Source organism: Sinocyclocheilus grahami, unplaced genomic scaffold (genome assembly GCF_001515645.1).
Source record: "Sinocyclocheilus grahami isolate Dianchi unplaced genomic scaffold, SAMN03320097.WGS_v1.1 scaffold1170.1, whole genome shotgun sequence".
Classification (NCBI taxonomy): Eukaryota; Metazoa; Chordata; class Actinopteri; order Cypriniformes; family Cyprinidae; genus Sinocyclocheilus; species Sinocyclocheilus grahami.
This window is the reverse complement of record NW_015506349.1, coordinates 249157-264888: the sequence shown is the minus strand read 5'-3', so window position 1 is coordinate 264888 and position 15732 is coordinate 249157. Positions and strand designations below refer to the sequence as shown.

General features: G+C 37.2%; 1 protein-coding gene across 1 annotated transcript in view; it reads left to right on the top strand.

Annotated features, from left to right (window-relative positions):
• The first annotated feature begins 2987 nt into the window (after nucleotides 1–2987).
• The window catches only part of LOC107567569 (autophagy-related protein 16-2-like), a 30404-nt gene continuing 17659 nt past the window's right edge, over nucleotides 2988–15732 (top strand). The window contains exons 1-9 of the mRNA XM_016253259.1: nucleotides 2988–2997; nucleotides 3130–3163; nucleotides 3264–3515; nucleotides 8206–8271; nucleotides 8609–8698; nucleotides 9517–9570; nucleotides 12884–12989; nucleotides 14887–14992; nucleotides 15358–15428. Coding sequence (XP_016108745.1) covers nucleotides 2988–2997; nucleotides 3130–3163; nucleotides 3264–3515; nucleotides 8206–8271; nucleotides 8609–8698; nucleotides 9517–9570; nucleotides 12884–12989; nucleotides 14887–14992; nucleotides 15358–15428 — 789 coding nt within the window. The remainder of the gene's footprint in view (nucleotides 2998–3129; nucleotides 3164–3263; nucleotides 3516–8205; nucleotides 8272–8608; nucleotides 8699–9516; nucleotides 9571–12883; nucleotides 12990–14886; nucleotides 14993–15357; nucleotides 15429–15732) is intronic.

Here is a 15732-nt window from a genome sequence, read left to right as displayed (position 1 = left end):
CTAACACAATTTAATCCACAGCACGCACGTCTCAACATTACGATATAGAATAGGACAAAAGCCTGTCTGAGTCCTCTCTGTGTAGTCTACCACTTTTACACATGCTCGAGCTACATTTTTATTTCCATACTTTTGAATTACTTCTGTATAAAACAGTTTAAAATGACCCAAAGACGCAGGACTTTTATTATACAACTCTTAGACAAAATGGCGGATGACAACAGTTTCCAAGGTAGGATTGGTTAATAAAATGTTTAAGGTGGGGCTTAACAAAGGTGCATTTGCATGCACATTTTAGATATCTATAAAGGAATTTTGACTAGTCACATTGTTAATTCCAGATATCTACATTGAAATTCTTCCTAGTCACAAAGCTAAATGCAGATATCTCCAAAGAAAGATCTTCCTAGTCATAAATCAGATTGAGATATCCATAATTAAATTGCAGGTATCTTTAAATGAGTTTTGACTAGGAAGAATTCCAATTCAAGATATCTCTTATTAAGTTTTGCCTAGTCAAAAATCCAATTCAAGATATCTACAACTGTAATTTGACTAGTAATAAATTACTTTCAGATATCTACAAATGTATTTTGGATATCTTTAAGAAATCATGAATTAAAGATATCTGCAATATAATTATGACTAGTCAAACACCAGTTAGAGATATCTTGAATTATAATTTTGACTAGTGTTAATTCAGTTAGAGATATCTCTAATTTAATTATCACTAGTAGAATTGTAATTTGAGATATCTCTAATTAGAATTATGCCTAGTACAAAATCAATTATAGATATCTTTAATTACAATTTCTACTAGTCAAAACTCTTTTGTAGATATCCGAAAATATTTTCCAATGGAAGTCAATGGAACAATACGACTAGTCGTAATAGCATTGTAGATCTCTCCAATGTATATTATGACTAGTCAAAATAACATTGTAGATATCTTCAATGCATATAATGACTAGTCATAATCACATTGTAGATATCTTAATTCCAATTACAACGAGTCAAAATTGCAGAATAGATATCTGGAATTGGAATTTTGACTAGTCAAAACTAAATTATGACTAGTACAGCAAGGAGTATTTAATGCTAAAACGGCTTGCCATACGCCTCAACCCACTTTCTGCCGCTTTCCTGTGCGCTTCACAGGAATGGAAAACATACTTATAGTGTCCGATGACGGGGCGTACATCCATGAACTATGTCTAAGAAAGTAGATTATTGTTGTTGTTTTAATATGATTATTTATGATTATGGCGGCGTCGCAGCGCGCGAGGAACTCTGAACTTAAACCGAGCGAAACATGGAAGCGTCACATTATCAGACAGCTGAAATATCGCAACAGGACCCAGACGAGCGTCTTCCAGGATATTATAGAGTCATGTAAGCTTTTCTTTTAAAGACATGGTTTTATGATTGAACTTTTTAGGCCATGCAGTGCAACTTTTTATCATGCAAAATAAGAAGAATCTGTTGTTTTGGATGCAGTTTATAAATCTATTGCCGTTATAGTCAGTGTTGGGGAAAGTTACTTTTAAAAGTAATGCATTACAATATTGCGCTACTCTATAAAAACGTAACTAATTACGTTACTTAGGTACTTTTTATGCGTTACGTTACTTTTGCGTTACTTTTAAAATCTGGACAGGGCTTGCTTGTTTGTTTTTAAAATGAAAAAGTTATATTTTTGGCAAATATAAAAGCCTTTTCACACCAGAAGTGAAATGAATAAGCCTCAGGCTGAAGGAAAAGTACAGTAGAATGCAGAAGAAATTTCAACACACTTCAGCAATAAACAAAGACACGCAAATGTTTGTCTAGAGTAAGTTGTGCTTATTAGTACGCTTGAACTGGATCATCGAAAGCATTGGTTAATAGAATGGGATTAAATACATAAATGATGTTTAATTATTGCAGGTTCGCGTCATATTCTGAGTTGCATTATTTTTATTCATTTTGAGGAATACTGAATCTGTGTGTTTTTGTGTGAGTGAGATGAATTAATGCATATTCGTATTTATTTTAGAGCTACAGTAACATCTTCTGATTTCTCTCAACATGGGGACGGGAGAGCTGTTGGTCAATAAATTGAAAAAAAAAAGTAACTTGCGTTACTTATCTGAAAAAGTAACTCAGATATTCTCTTGTAAATTAAAAAGTAATGCGTTACTTTACTAGTTACTTGAAAAAAGTAATCTGATTACGTAACTCGCGTTACTTGTAATATATTACCCCCAACACTGGTTATGGTTGATTAAATACAATTTCTATATATGATTAAGTACCTAAAGATACAATATAATACAATTAATTATTATAAAATATTTATGGCTTATTAATATTATACACAAAATAGAAAGAATTTCAGTTAAATTATGGAGAACAGAATATAAAAATGTGACTAAAGGTGGTCTCATTTGCATATTTTAAGTCCGATATAAACAAAATTCAGAGTCGTGCAAGTTCTCACTCCTACTGTGAATCTTGACACTTAAGTGCAAGTAACAAAGTCTTATTAACAAACACACTTGGAGTGAATGTAGACATCGGCTGGCCTCTTTTCAAACGCTGTAGTTTGTCTTATTGTTCTTCTTCTAGATTACAGTCTGCTGGAAAAGTCCAAGCAAAGAGCCCTCATAACCAAAGGCATTCTGGGATCAGGGTCAAGGTAACCTTTACTCTGAGTCATAAAATCCTTTAATGTTAGACTGTAAAAAGTGAAAACGTGCAGAGCAAGTTCTACCTTTAAGTCAGTTTGATGCAGATAAATTATATGTATACATATATAAACGTGGCTGACTCTTAACTTTTATAAAGAATATATCTTTGGATTTGAGACTTTAGTCTTTGCAACTTTACAGATCTTCTTTATGCACCAAAAGCTTGTAACACTCCAAAGAGAAAGGGAAAATTGAAATCGCATCATATTATCCCTTTAATGAATAATATCGTAAGTTTTGGTCACAAAGCTCTAACATATGGATTCAGGTGAAAGATACTACTTTCATTGTATAGAAAAAAAAGACCTGGGACATTCTCCCATTCATCTCTTTCCATTCTTTAGATGAAAATTTAATTAAATACAGAATTTCCATTAACTATTCCTTTTTATAGCTGTAGACTTTCAGCTTGGCCTGGATGTAGGCTGTGGAATGTATAATGTTGCTAATTGATTTCCTGAATATCCAAAATGTTGGAAAAGTTGGATCGTTGCATGTACAGTATGTAATGATTTTTTTGTTTTGTTTTTTTAGGCTGTATGAGGTCCAAAACCATCTCAGTGTTTTGGCGTCAGAGCACAGCGTGCTTCAGGAACGCGTGGCAGAGGTGCAGACTAGGAACCGACTTCTGAAACAAAAATATGATTCTCTGCTGGAGCAGCACCGGAACATGGAGAGCACGTACCGACAAGAGAAACTCCGCAGCTCAGAGATCCTGGAGAACATGATCCTTCCGAAACAGCAGGCTGCTGTCCGCATGAACCATCACAATGAGAAGAGAGTGAGGTCAGAGGTGAAATGTGGAATTGCTGCACCATTAGAATGACCAAATCAAATCCCCAAAAAATGCACTCTTTCACTCAAAAATCTCATAATTTACTCAACCTCATGCTTTTCCAAAACTGACTTTCTTCTGTTGAACACAATTTTCTATTTATTGTTTTTGATAAAAAAAAGAAGAAAAGCCAATGTGGTCCGCTGCTGTTTTGAACCCTATTGACTTTCACTGTATGGGCAAAAATATTATTTAAAATATCTGCTATTGTGTTCTGCACAAGAAAGTTGGTTTGGAATGACATAAGGGCAGGGCTGGAAATGGGGGGAACGCAGGGGGACGGAGTCCAGGGAGTGAATTTCGAGGGGGGTGGCGTTCCAGTTCCAACCTTTAGGTTTTTTTGGAAATCAAAGGGATTTCTATATTTTATCCTTTCAAAAGACTATGAAAGCGATCCCAGTTCTGCACATAAATGTAGCGGGATATTAGTGACTATGGATAGATGCGTAATGCCGTCTTTTGTGATTGGACATAATACCTGAATGCTTCTCTATCGCTGCGCGTTCTGCTCCTCACAGAACAGATCGTGAAAGCAGAATGCAGTTTTTGTTCAGTGCGGAGTCATTCGAGCTCAGATCCTCTCATTATAACAAACAAAGTGTAAATAATAGATTCAGTGTGCAGTGTAGAGAGCTTCATTAATTATAACGGAAGCTAGCGAGATTGCGATGAACTAAGACGAGTGACAGCTTCTGAATGATTATAAAGGGAGTTGGCAAATGTGATATTGAATTTATACAAGTTTTATATATTTTTGATTTTATACAAAAGTGACTTACATTTTGGAACACCGTTGTCTGATTGTGCTCTATTTCGTCAATGAAAATAGTTCCAAACAAAGATACAGTCGAGCCACTGCGCATCTCCAGGCAAACACAGCGGTGTTTAGTTTGAACGAATCTGCGTTTTTGAACAAATCTAGTGAGTCAGTGATTCAATGACCCATTCATAAAGATAGGCTGTGTCCGAAATAGCCCCCTATACCCTCATTCACTATTCCCTACATTAGGGGACTAATTCAGTTCACTGCAAGGAGTGAATGAAAATGAGTGAGTGAATTCGGACACTGAGTACACCGGAAGGACTGCCGCTTTTGCATAGTTGGTGCTTGCTGTTTAATAATCATTTGAAACTGGCAAACTGGGAGCTCCAGTAGTAAGATTAAAGGATTTATCTTGAACTCTGTCATGGAAAATCTGTACAAACCCTAATTAAACAATTTAATAATCAATTTACAATGAATTTATACCTGTGTTGTATTATGCTGTACGCCATGGATGAGCACTTTGTAATATGAACGAATTGATTATTCATCTGCGAGCGCCATCTTCTGGCGAGATGCGGGAATTCATTCGGCGTGTGACTCTCACAGTGCATTATGGGTATTCTCTAGCCGTTGAGCATGCACCAGTTGTACACTAGTTTTTGCGGTGCATTGTGGGATTGAATGAGTGCATTCGAGAACGTCCACTATGGTTTCAGACACCAATAAAAATGGCTGTCCCCTCAAATAGTGCCCTATTTAAGGGTATAGGGGGCGATTTCGGACACAGCCACAGTCACTTGCTTCGCTCCTAAATGATTCAGCCGTTTGAACGAATCGATTGAATGAATGATTCAGTGACAAACTGGCGGTTTCAGTTTAGTTTTTAAAGTATAAATTGAGTTATTTAAATCATTTAATATTTCTACATTCAAAACGTTATATTTAAAACATTAACCTCATAACTCATATCTCATTTAAATATATTCACCTCTGAGTCTCATTTAAGTCTGTAAATATTCCTTAATTTGCGTTCTTCTGTGCACCTCCTAGTGAAAAGATAAATTGTTGATGCTGATTTCATTTGACTGTTAACGTATTCTTCCTGATTGAATATTATTATTTTAATTGAATTTATTGTTTTAATTTGAGTTTTGATAAAAGTTTATAAATATATATATTTTTTTGACACAAAAGATGACATACATTTAATAAAGCTAGAAAAAAAAACTTGTTAAAGTTAAACTTTACACTTTACAGAGTCAAATATCGCCTTACATTGCCTTCACTGGTTAATTTCTTTCATTGATCAGAAGGTGTTCCTAATTTTTTAATTTTGTAATTTTTTGGAAGTAGCCTATAAAGAAATGTAAGTGTAAAGTCCTGGAGAATGTAATGTTACCTTTTAAACTCAGATCCTCTCATTATAACAAACAAAGTGTAAATAATAGATTCAGTGTGCAGTGTAGAGAGCTTCATTAATTATAACGGAAGCTAGCGAGATTGCGATGAACTAAGACGAGTGACAGCTTCTGAATGATTATAAAGGGAGTTGGCAAATGTGATATTGAATTTATACAAGTTTTATATATTTTTGATTTTATACAAAAGTGACTTACATTTTGGAACACCGTTGTCTGATTGTGCTCTATTTCGTCAATGAAAATAGTTCCACACAAAGATACAGTCGAGCCACTGCGCATCTCCAGGCAAACACAGCGGTGTTTAGTTTATGAACGAATCTGCGTTTTTGAACAAATCTAGTGAGTCAGTGATTCAATGACCCATTCATAAAGATAGGCTGTGTCCGAAATAGCCCCCTATACCCTCATTCACTATTCCCTACATTAGGGGACTAATTCAGTTCACTGCAAGGAGTGAATGAAAATGAGTGAGTGAATTCGGACACTGAGTACACCGGAAGGACTGCCGCTTTTGCATAGTTGGTGCTTGCTGTTTAATAATCATTTGAAACTGGCAAACTGGGAGCTCCAGTAGTAAGATTAAAGGATTTATCTTGAACTCTGTCATGGAAAATATGTACAAACCCTAATTAAACAATTTAATAATCAATTTACAATGAATTTATACCTGTGTTGTATTATGCTGTACGCCATGGATGAGCACTTTGTAATATGAACGAATTGATTATTCATCTGCGAGCGCCATCTTCTGGCGAGATGCGGGAATTCATTCGGCGCGTGACTCTCACAGTGCATTATGGGTATTCTCTAGCCGTTGAGCATGCACCAGTTGTACACTAGTTTTTGCGGTGCATTGTGGGATTGAATGAGTGCATTCGAGAACGTCCACTATGGTTTCAGACACCAATAAAAATGGCTGTCCCCTCAAATAGTGCCCTATTTAAGGGTATAGGGGGCGATTTCGGACACAGCCACAGTCACTTGCTTCGCTCCTAAATGATTCAGCCGTTTGAACGAATCGATTGAATGAATGATTCAGTGACAAACTGGCGGTTTCAGTTTAGTTTTTAAAGTATAAATTGAGTTATTTAAATCATTTAATATTTCTACATTCAAAACGTTATATTTAAAACATTAACCTCATAACTCATATCTCATTTAAATATATTCACCTCTGAGTCTCATTTAAGTCTGTAAATATTCCTTAATTTGCGTTCTTCTGTGCACCTCCTAGTGAAAAGATAAATTGTTGATGCTGATTTCATTTGACTGTTAACGTATTCTTCCTGATTGAATATTATTATTTTAATTGAATTTATTGTTTTAATTTGAGTTTTGATAAAAGTTTATAAATATATATATTTTTTTGACACAAAAGATGACATACATTTAATAAAGCTAGAAAAAAAAACTTGTTAAAGTTAAACTTTACACTTTACAGAGTCAAATATCGCCTTACATTGCCTTCACTGGTTAATTTCTTTCATTGATCAGAAGGTGTTCCTAATTTTTTAATTTTGTAATTTTTTGGAAGTAGCCTATAAAGAAATGTAAGTGTAAAGTCCTGGAGAATGTAATGTTACCTTTTAAAAACTAATTGCAAATGTTTATGCAAAGTGTAAACTATTAAATATAATCTACAAATCATACAATACTGTACCACACTAAATAAGAAGTGTTTTGCGGGCTTAGCTAATCAGGCCAATTAGAGACAATTACTAATCATTCTCAATTTTTCTTAAATCATTCTTTTATTTCACTAATCAATCTTTTTTCTTTTTTCTTTTTTAAACATAAGGGGCCATTAATGATGCTTACATTATAACGTGCAATTCACACATAACGTATCTTTCATTTGGCCAGAATTGCAGGGTGCCTGATTTGATATCCAAGAAGGTTTAGAGAAAATATTAAATATGTTTAATGTTATTATAGAGTATAAATGGTTTTATAATTAAATAAATCTGAAAGGTCATCTAAAATGACCCCCGCCCCTTTCCAAGCTGGAGTCTCCCCAGCGAAAGTTGGCCTTTTCCACCACTGCATTTTTAAATTATGACATAATTGTAATATCTGGGGGAACTTTGTGGGAGCTAAATGTAGCCTACTACATTGTTATTAGTGTCCAAATATTTTATGGGGTTACTGTACCTTATGCAACATCTGTCAACAAGGATCAAAGGACACAGAGACCATGTCAAACAACAGTTGAAACATTATTATTATTCTTTTTTAAATTCAGTGGGTTAGAAGATGGTTAATGTAGTTAACGAATTGGTGTTTTGTTAAACAAGGGCCATATTTCATAGTTCACTGAACACATTCTCTCTGCTACTGTGGTATTTCTGCTGGCAAATAATTTGTAGGTTCTTTTTTTCCTAAATCTTGAAAGCAAATTTTGTTCATTCCATAAACACCACATCCTTCTTGATCACATTTCCTCTTCTTTCTTAGAGCCAGAGAGGCCAGTCTTCACAAAGAGCTTCAGATGGCTGCCAGTCAGAATGTGAATATTAATGAGTAAGTATCGGCTGTATAAAGCGACACCGCAGTGTAAATCTGACTTCATGTCAATCCAAACCCTTATAATTTTATTTCTTCTGTGAAGCACAAAAGGAAAAATGCTACAGAATGCACTGTCATTTATTTATTTACGTTTCACGGAGGAAAGAATGTCATGCTGGTTTGGAATGATATGAGGGTGAGTAAATGATGACAGACTTTTCAGTTGTAAGTGAACTATTCCTTTAATCAGCATTTGAGGGCAGCATAAACAATCCGATAAAGTCAACATGTGGATCATTAGAATCTTTCATGTTTTTAATCAGAGTTTAATTGTTTTGCTTTTGCCTGTCAGAGAGTCTGGAAATGTGTCGCCTTCTAAACCATCATCCCCTAAATGTGAGTCTTCACAGAGGTTTGAGAGATCCCATGGACCACTTTTCAGGTAACTACTACAGTAATTATTTTAAAGGTATGTTTTGGGCTTTTTGAGCTTTAACTGTAGCATTTGAGGCATGCACTTGATTACCCCAGGAAATCATTTTTGATATGTCCATCAGTTTTTAAAAATACAGCATCATTAGTAACCTACAGGTGCATCTCAATAAATTAGAATGTCGTGGAAAAGTTCATTTATTTCAGTAATTCAACTCAAATTGTGAAACTCGTGTATTAAATAAATTCAGTGCACACAGACTGAAGTAGTTTAAAACTTTGGTTCTTATAATTGTGATGATTTTGGCTCACATTTAACAAAAACCCACCAATTCACTATCTCAACAAATTAGAATACTTCAATTAAAAATTTTTTTTTAGTGAATTGTTGGCCTTCTGGAATGTATGTTCATTTACTGTACATGTACTCAATACTTGGTAGGGGCTCCTTTTGCTTTAATTACTGCCTCAATTCGGCGTGGCATGGAGGTGATCAGTTTGTGGCACTGCTGAGGTGGTATGGAAGCCCAGGTTTCTTTGACAGTGGCCTTCAGCTCATCTGCATTTTTTTGGTCTCTTGTTTCTCATTTTCCTCTTGACAATACCCCATAGATTCTCTATGGGGTTCAGGCCTGGTGAGTTTGCTGGCCAGTCAAGCACACCAACACCATGGTCATTTAACCAACTTTTGGGGCTTTTGGGAAGGTGGGAAGGTGCCAAATCCTGCTGGAAAATGAAATCAGCATCTTCAGTTTATGAAAGTTAGTGCGATCCCTACAAGTCTCGATAGCTGTTATCATGGTGTCAAGTTGTTGTTTTTCCTCTCAGGTCTGCTTCAGCTACATCCCCCCGCATCATCAGCTCCATCAGAGGACTTTTTGAGTAAGTTTCTCGAATCACTGTATAGAATAAGTTGTGATTGTTTGAAAGTTTTTAAGCCATCACAGCCCGCCACTCGCAAGTATAGGGGAACGTTATATTTAAAATTAATGTGTTATATTATTGCATTAAAAAATATGTAGAAATATTAGTAAAATAGAGTGGTATTTCTTTATTAGAAATGCAGTAAATTATAAGCAAATTCCATAATAACCATATAGCTCTTGAAATTAGGAAATCCAATCATTGAGCCCTTTGAAAAACTTTTGATATTTTGATATACTTTGATATACTTTTACTTATAATGTGTAGCATTAAAAAATTGCTCAAAAAGTAAACCTGCTGTTAAAATGTAGATATGATTTAAATACACTAGTATAGTTGAATCTAGATCATAGTTACAGTTTATAGGTACTAAGCGATCATGCCATATGACAACTGATGTTTTTGAATAAACTAATCAAATATTTAAAATATTTTAGTTGAGTGCGTTAATATTGAATAAATTAAATATTATTGAATTTAATTTTGTCACATGTCATTCAGTTTTGATTTTGTTTTCCTCATGCACCGTTCCCCTTCATTGAGTTAATTGTGTCATTCTGTTCAGGTGTGTGTAGTTAATTATCCTTGTTTGGTCTGTGTATTTAAGTTCCTGTGTTCAGTTCTAGTTTGTCTGGTCTCGTCTGTGTTTATGTTACCCTTTGTGTTGGATTAAAGACTTTAATAACCACCTTCTTCGTCTTCGTGCGTCTAATACATGTAACTGTGACAGAAGACTGGACCCAAAAAGAAAGAAAGAAGGGGCGCTGTTTAACCTGCTTTATTTGCGTTTTGTCAATGTTTTTGTTTGTTTTTTCCATGGATCATTTTGCCGCTGTCACCCTGCTGTGCCTTGAGCAGGAAGATCGCTCCTTTGAGGAGCACCTGGAGGAATTTCTGAGTCTTGCCCACCAGACCACTTTCCTGGACGACTGCCTCTGCACTTTTCTACAAAGTGGGACTTAACAACACCACTAGAGCGCAGTTGTCCGGGGAACCTCCTCGAGGGAGCTTTGCTGACTACGTATGTGGAGTGAGTGCTGGTTTCCTGTGGATCAGTCTTCACCGTTGAGGGCGTCACCAGCTCCACTCCAGACCCAGTGCCCAGCCAGTCACCACCCCGCTGTGAGGAACTACAGCTAGAGCCCACCGGAGAAGAGCCCGCCTCCACCGCGATGTTTGAGCCCACACCAAGAGAAGCGATCGAGCAGGACATCACCCCGGAACCGGAGCTTGCCATGTCTGACCAGGTGTGTGAGCCGGCAACACCGCACGTGCCGGAGGGAATTCTCGTGGAGTACGAGGGAATGGAAGTGAGTGCCGCCCACCCTCCCGCCACTGAGAGTGATTGTTTACTGGACTTGGACACTCTTTTTCAATTTGGAGAGTTAGAGACTTTGCTTCGCCTAAGCCTGCCTGATTCTGTTCATCTGTCTGACTCGCTGGTCCCGCCCAGCCTCCCTTACAAAGAGGCTTTTAATTTTTGATTGGATTTTGTGCATTTCTTAATTCTCCTCGGTCCTCAGCCACTCCTTCTGTCCAGTCATCTTCATCCCCCATCAGTCCCTCTATGTCACCTCCTCTCAGTGATGGGGCTCCATCTCGCGCCTGATGGGAGTCTTCGTCTCCTGGACCTGAAGAGCCCGTGGCTCCACCTCCGGCCTCAGATGGCTCCGCTCCACTTCGTCCCGCCGTCCTGACTCCTGCGCTCCTCCCACCATCGATTCTAGCGTGGACCATCGTCCCAGTCAGCCTTGCCGGTCTCCCTCGGTCAGTCGGCTCCACCTGGGTCGGACTTCACCACACCTCTGCTGTGGACTTGCGGGCCCTCCACCCTTAAGGCCTGCTAAGACTTCCCTCAAGGCCCGCCTCCTTCCTCGGTCTCCAGCTTGCCCTTTGGCCTCTGGATCCCCACCTACATCTCGGACGATCGTCACTACGGCTGGATCCTCGGTGTCGCTCCACCTCCTCGGCTCTCTGTCTGCACCGTGGGCTCCACCATCGTCGTCGTTGCCTACGTATATCCTCATGGAGGTGTGTGTTCCCATCACGCCTTGGCTCCTCCCTCCATCAATGCCGCCATGGAGTGCAGTCCTGGCTGTGGCCTGGGTTTCCATCCGTCCTCTCCTGCTAAAGGCTCCTCCCTGGTCATCTCTTCCACCTGCACCTCCCTGGATTTTTGTCATCCTCCTCCCAGTTGTCCGTCCTCCTCCCGAACCTCCTTCTGCATCTCTGCCAGTGTGCCTGCCCTGCACCATCCCTTCGCCATCTCCTTATCCTCCTCGCCTCCTCATCTTTCTCTCTACGGTGCAAGGTCGCCGGTCGCGCCTTCCAGGATGTCATTCAGTTTTGATTTTGTTTTCCTCATGCACCGTTCCCCTTCATTGAGTTAATTGTGTCATTTTGTTCAGGTGTGTGTAGTTAATTATCTTTGTTTGGTCTGTGTATTTAAGTTCCTGTGTTCAGTTCTAGTTTGTCTGGTCTCATCTGCGTTTATGCTACCCTGTGTGTTGGATTAAAGACTTTAATAACCACCTTCTTCGTCTTTGTGCGTTTAATACAGCATAGCTGTGACAAATTTTTATTTGAATACATTTTAATTTTTATTAATACATTTGTATTCGTATTGAATAAACAGAAATATATAAGAAGAATGACTGTACATTCTCTGTATTTTATTTCATTACAGAGTCAAGACATCCATTCTATCTTCATAGAAGTTGTTTGTTTGGGAAACGTTATTACTGTTATACGTTTCTATTGTGTTTCTGAATGTTACCCTCTGCGTAACATCATTAACAGCATCAATCATTGATCCAGTGTGGTTCTTAAAACAAATATGCCAATTTGCAGTAGTTACTGTGCAATGATTACTTTAGTTACTTGCTTTTGGGAACATTGTATCATAACTGTGGTGCTAAAGCAGCAAGGAGAAGGTTTTTCAGTAAATATATAGTCAGTATTTTGGCTAATCAAAAAATGCTTTTAAGATTGTTGTACATTTAGCTCCATATTTACATCTAATCCAGAATATTATAAGTCTGCAGATTGTGTCTGGACCTGGAAATCGGGTTAAAGGAAAAGTACTTTACTGTATTTAAAAGAGTGTTATGCTCTTAATTATAATAATTTCTCATTACTTTCAAAAATAATCTGATTATGTAACACATTTTAACATGCTACACTCAGCCCTGCATCTCTGTATATATAAGTTCTGTACTGCTCATAAGTATTATTGATTGTTCTTCTGTTGTGTGTCTTTACGTGTGTCCAGGAGTAAGATTAGAGGAAAATCCGTTTGCAGGTCAGAGGAAGATCTCTATATACCATTAGGAGTCTGTCTGGTTGCCAGAGTCCCAACCAAGGCAATTTTTACAATGGTGCGTGTTACTGTTTACAACAAATTCAAACAACTAAAGTTGCTTCTCACAAGCTTTGAAATGATGTTTAGGTCCTGTTGGGCTATGACGCAACTAGAAACCAATGTAACCTTGAATCCTGAAAACGATGGGGAAACAGTTGTGTAGATGAACTGTAGTATAGGGATAGACATGGAGAGATTGGATAAATGGACTATAATATTGATCTTGTGGTTCTTAAATGGGTCATATCTTAAAGATATCTTTAAAAGCACATTGCCTGTAGTGGTGGCTAGTGGTCTGTCTTTGGATGATCTGGTTGTGGAACAAAGTGTCTGTGTGTCGCTGTGAAACAGTGTCTTTCTATAGCACACTGCAGCTCTGTCATGTGCAGCCACCCGCTTCACATGTCCGTTTTCATTTGAATAGCTGACTGCAGGAACCAGCCCTAATTGTGGTATGGAGAGGAGTTGCCACTTCCTTAAATGGAGATATGTATTGAAGTATTGAAGGGCTTATCGCCTACAGCTTAAATTTCCATTTGAGTGTAAAGTGCTTGTTTGTATTATTTCTACACCTTAGTAAAGTTGCTTCCCCTTCTGTAGTTTTCATAGTGCACTGTTTAAAAATAAGATTGGGCATGACAGTTATTATTATTTGTGCCGTGGTAAAAACAGAAGGTAGTGAAGTTCCTCAAAATCAGACACTTGGTTATTTGTACACTCAGAGTCTCATTATATTACAAACAAACTATTGTTGTGTACTATTGTTGGACCATGGTATTTGGTACTTGTACCATGCAAAATAATGTTTTTGAACGTGGCAACATTCTCTTGCAATTTTCCTGATCCACTAATACACAGTGGAGCAAAATCACTACTGACACCTGCTAGCAGGTGTGAGATGAAGTTTCCACTAATTTTCTTCAAGTAATTTGTCTGTCCAGACCGAAATTGTGAGCAGGGCTACTCAAGGCTACTGGTCAAAAGTTTGGAATAATTACGATTTTTTAAAATGTTTTTGAAAGAAATCTCTTACACTTACCAGTTCTGCATTTATTTGAGTAAAATACAGTAAAAATAATACTGTGAAATAGTATTATAATTTAAAAGTACTGCTTATTACTTTAATTATTTTAAAATGTAATTTATTCACGCATCATATGACCCCTTTAATGTTGAAAACAGTTTTTGATGCTTATTGTTTTTGTGGAAATCGTTATAGATTTTTTTTTCAGGATTCTTTGATGAATAGAAAAGTTTAAAATGAACAGCATTTATTTGAAATAGGAATCTTTTGTAACATTATCAGTGTTTTTATTTCTGTCCCTTTTTGACCAATTTAATGCATTCTTGCTGAATAAAAACAGGATTAAAAAAAAAAACTTTTTAATGGTAGCTTTAATCGTATTAGGCAGCATAGCTGTTTTTAACATTGATTATATTATAATAAATGTTGCAAATCAGCCTATTCGTGTGATTTCTGAAGGATTATGAGAGACTGTAGAGTAACGATGCTGAAAATTCAGCTTTGCATCACAGGAATAAATTACATTTAAATATATATTCAAATAAAAAACAGTTATTTTAAATTGTAATACTATTTTACAATATAACTGTTTTTACTGTATCAAATAAATGCAGAATTGGTGAGCATAAGAGACCTGTTTCAAAAACATTAATAGATAGATTGCTAGGATATTTTGGGGGATTGCTAGGGAATTGGGATGGTGTTGCTAGGGTATTCTGGGTTGTTGCTAGGAAGTTGCTATGCTGCTCTAGGTGGTTTCTAGGGTTTTCAGAAAATGATTCAATGAAATGCAATGCAAGTCAGTTAAAAGTGTCAGTGGATAAGTGTCTGACAAATGCATAAATGTAAATGTAAAGATTACAAATGAATGTGTGCTTTGTGGTTTCAGGATGCACATGAGCTGGGAATCAACGCTGTGAGGTTCAGTACCAATTCAAACCTGTTGGCTACAGGAGGAACTGACAGAGTCATCAAACTGTGGGGCATTGAAGCAGGTACATTGCAAAACTGATCTAAAAAAAGATCTTCTGTTTAATTGTCAGCTTTAGCCATAAAGACAGGGTTCAGATAGATAGTAACAACCCACATCGAGTGATACTGAATGCTTTTGTCATTATATGTGACTGCCTCTGACCACCAGCAGATGTCAGCACTCTAATATCGAGAGAGAAAAAACAAAAAAGTCAGCGTACATTAACCAGAATGTCACATCACCACAATAAAAAAGCAATTTTTGCATGGACAAGCATTACTGTGTGTGGTGCTGTGATGTGCTGTATTATGCAGTTAATAGACACAGCAGAATTGAGTGAATATTCTCAGGCTTGATGTAACATACTGTGATGTTTCATCCTCACAGGTACTCTTCAGAACAGAGGGACGTTAGATGGAAGTAATGAGGGGATCACCAGCATTGAGTTCGATCCTACGGTGTGAACACACATCATTGTGTTTGAATAAATTATACACAGAAAATGAGCAGTGTAACGAGGCAACATACTAGAATGCCCCCATTATAATCACTAAAGCTCTCACTCCCTGCATTTTTGCAGTTTTACATATGAGCCCTGCAGTTCAGCACGGCTTACAAATTGTTTACTCTTTGTTGGTTATTAGTTATAATAAGCATTGTAGTTTTGTTGTGTCGCTTGCCTGTAGTGTATATTGGTTGTTACAGTGCAAGCATTTTGCTTCGGTTTCTTTAGCTGTCATTTCCGTGTGCACTGCAACCAAA